This window comes from Limulus polyphemus, unplaced genomic scaffold (assembly GCF_000517525.1).
Source record: "Limulus polyphemus unplaced genomic scaffold, Limulus_polyphemus-2.1.2 Scaffold3252, whole genome shotgun sequence".
Lineage (NCBI taxonomy): Eukaryota > Metazoa > Arthropoda > Merostomata > Xiphosura > Limulidae > Limulus > Limulus polyphemus.
The window spans coordinates 74,652-78,148 of record NW_013668862.1 but is presented as its reverse complement, the minus strand read 5'-3'; the positions used below and the strand labels follow the sequence as shown (position 1 = coordinate 78,148).

The 3,497-nt window shown below is 31.7% G+C and overlaps 1 protein-coding gene across 6 annotated transcripts in view; it reads right to left on the bottom strand.

Annotated features, from left to right (window-relative positions):
• LOC106468994 (protein hu-li tai shao-like) overlaps positions 1-3,497 on the bottom strand; it is a 77,946-nt gene that overhangs the window by 4,635 nt on the left and 69,814 nt on the right. For all 6 annotated transcript variants that reach the window (XM_013929448.2, XM_013929450.2, XM_013929451.2 and 3 more), the window contains one exon: positions 897-1,030. In XM_013929448.2, the coding sequence (XP_013784902.1) occupies positions 983-1,030 (48 nt within the window). In that variant the 3' untranslated portion in view covers positions 897-982. The remainder of the gene's footprint in view (positions 1-896; positions 1,031-3,497) is intronic.

Here is a 3,497-nt window from a genome sequence, read left to right as displayed (position 1 = left end):
GACTTTGCATTCGCCACTCGATAGCTCTTAACCCTAACAATCGTGGATCAACTTTTTTCTAAAAAATATATCTATTTTGAGTTAATTTTTCAATATAATGATTAATATAAACAGATATATAATGCAGCATGACTTAAGCTACTATATAAAAATAATAAAAGTCACGTACATCCCATGCAGTTTTTCCAGAAGCAACTTTTCTAATGCTTATAGAAAAGCACTATTGGCCAGTACTAAATACAACCTCTACATAAAACGGAAGTTACTATAATAAGCACCACCCACATTCATATTGTAAAATCCAGAGAACAACGTTTCATCATGTGCTTTCCTTATCATCCTATGATTTGTCAAATGTGAGATACATTGATTGGAATAACATGGTACTGAAATTGACATCTTCGACTAGGATTGGCTAAAAGGTTTACAACTGAGGTTTAACACGCCCAGACGCAGTTTTATAAAGAAAACAGACTAGAAAAAGGTTGAGATACCAATCATAGATGGCAGGACCAATGCTGAAGTGAAAGGAAATATCTTAAAAAATTTGTGAAAAAAAAAAATTTCTTCTTAGAGGGTGCTTATTTACAGTCTAAAACGTATTTTAGAAATTTTTTCATTAAATTCCTCTTTAAACTTCATTAAAGAATACAATTTTGTGCAAATAATTGAATGTATGCTACTATTTACAAAAATAAAATCTGAAATCCAATAAAAGATGAGTTCTCTATCATTTTTCCAATTCACAAATGATTTTGCCCTCACAATAAGACAAAATGGCCCCGGAGAGTATCGGGTTAAATACTCACAAGAATCAATATAAAAAGTAAAATAAAATAAAAAAATAAATCTACATATATGTACATACTTTACTTTGAATTCCACGTCTTACTTACTGACAAAAGGGTGAACAGTATTTAGGAAGTTGATTTTTCTTTTCCTTCTTTTTTGGCTTTACGTTTCTTCAGAAATGAGGGTGTCCTTAACCCCTTCTTTTTTTCTTTTTGTCTTTCTTCGAGTCTTTTGATTCCTAAAGTAAAGTATCATTACTCTAGTAAGTATTATGTAAACAATTATACAATACGAGATGTACCTGAGCAATGCATGGTAAGAAGTTTGTGAAAGTTATCAAACCATTCAGACGATTCATTTACTGGTTTTACAGAGATGGGTCATTGTTCTGTTTTATCTATAGCTTCATCTTTACTGGGGTTTGTGGCTATGGATGCATTCATAACCTTTTTTTTTAAGTTATCCTTCCTGTTCTTGAAAAGCTTCTCTTGCATATTTTGACATGATCATCTCCTGACTGACACATAAAATACAAGAACAAAACAATCTGTACATTTAAATCTCCAGTAATAAACCACACAGCTGATAGGTATCATTATGAGGTGTTTATATCAATGACTATTAATTCCCTCAAATGATTGATGAGATTTGGGAATGAGTGTTTGTTTTTGTCCTAAACATGCCACTAATGACTGAAAGTACATACATAGTATGTATACCCCATGCTATTGAAAGAGGAAACTGTAGAAATCCCATCAGTACTCTTAGTGGCCACCCCCACTGACTGATATCACTGAAGCTATGAACTCTATGTACGTAATTGAAAAGTGATTTCTTCTTGATGCATCCCGAATCATTCAGTTAATTAAACCATACTTGACAGGTCCAAATGCAAAAACCCAAGAAGTCAGAGGACAAACGCACTTCCCTCTAATTCTAGTAAATATACAATTGCATTCATCCAAAAATATAGAATTTTTGTGTATTTTCAAGCTTCTCAAATTTTAAATCTTCCTCCTAAGAATACCTCATCTGTAAAGTAGCTTAATGCTAGTCAAGTGAAAGTCATGAAAAATACTTTCAGAAAAATTTTAGTGGCAGAGGTGAACAACACTAGCGATGTTAAAGTATAATACAATTCTTGCATATATGAACATGAAGATGTCACAATATAACACAACTCTTCCATATAGAAACATGACGATGTTAGCCTTACAATGTATAACTGTTTTGACAATAAAAATGCTACAACTAAAGCTTCATTAGATCACAGTAGCAAGTTGTTCCCAGCTGATTTTTCCAAGCCCGTTCCCTTGGCTGTGGTTTCGCTAGATAGTAGATAGGGACAGTGTATATTGCACATCTGCGTAATTAAAAGAACAATTTGTGTCAGTCAGACTATGAATGTATGCATGTTAGCTCACATGGAAATGCAATATTTCTATTGGCTAATTGTACATGCAAGGAAACATATTAAATTAATTTTTTAACTTTTTGTGGCTTATATGTAATTCAATACCATTACTTCTCAATACACATTACAAGAGGTGCCTGAAAATCAACAATTAGGCCTAGAGTTCAAATATGCTTCATACCTGAAGCACAACTTTGCCTGCTATATAATTTATGGATATTAACTGTAGTAGTCAATGCCACAACATCATTTACTTTTGAACCTCTACAACTAACACATTATGCCAAAATAAAATAATTACAGGTTTCAGATGATATACAAATACAAATTAGACATGTATACACAAAAGAAATTTACAAAAAAACAAATAAAGACAGTTGATTTTTACATTCTTGATACCACAATTTTAAAAATTCACTATTTTATAACTATTATACATTTCCACTATCTTAATACAGGTGCCTATATATCGACAACTAGGCCTAAAGTTTAAATACAGTTATGGGAATAAAATATTACATCATTTCTGTTATTGGTGGTAGAGGACCAATGTGTTGTTAATACTTTAAGGGACAGTAAAAAGAGTCAACATTATTATGGAAAGAAAAAGACAAATAAGTGAAATAGGAAAAAAAGTGATTTTGACACTTTTTGATACCACAATTTTAAAAACTCATTATTCTATAACATTGCTGAGTTTGGTTAAGTAAAAAAATCTCAAGATTTTAATAAAAGATGTGACTATCTACAAAGACAAAAAATGTTGTGTACAGAGATATATTTTGTTTATAGCCATTTCATGATCTTACAGTTGTTTACTTTAAATCTAAATACATCTGCATATTCTGTTTAGTAGGTTTCTGTTCCATTCATCACGATACAAGAGCAGCATTATTTACAGAATCTATTCATTTAAAACATAAATATATGTATATATACAGTATTCCACTTAATAATGCTACATAGGTGAAAAATATCTCTGGGCTCTGACTCATAAAATAAAGCACATGCTTCGTATCCAGGAAGTTGAGAATTCAATACAGTACATATTTCGTATCCAGGAGGTTGAGAATTCAATACAGTACATGCTTCGTATCCAGGAGGTTGAGAATTCAATACAGTACATGCTTCATATCCAGGAGGTTGAGAATTCAATACAGTACATGCTTCGTATCCAGGAGGTTGAGAATTCAATACAGTACATGTTTCGTATCCAGGAGGTTGAGAATTCAATACAGTACATGTTTTGTATCCAGGAGGTTGAGAATTCAATACAGTACATGTTTCGTAT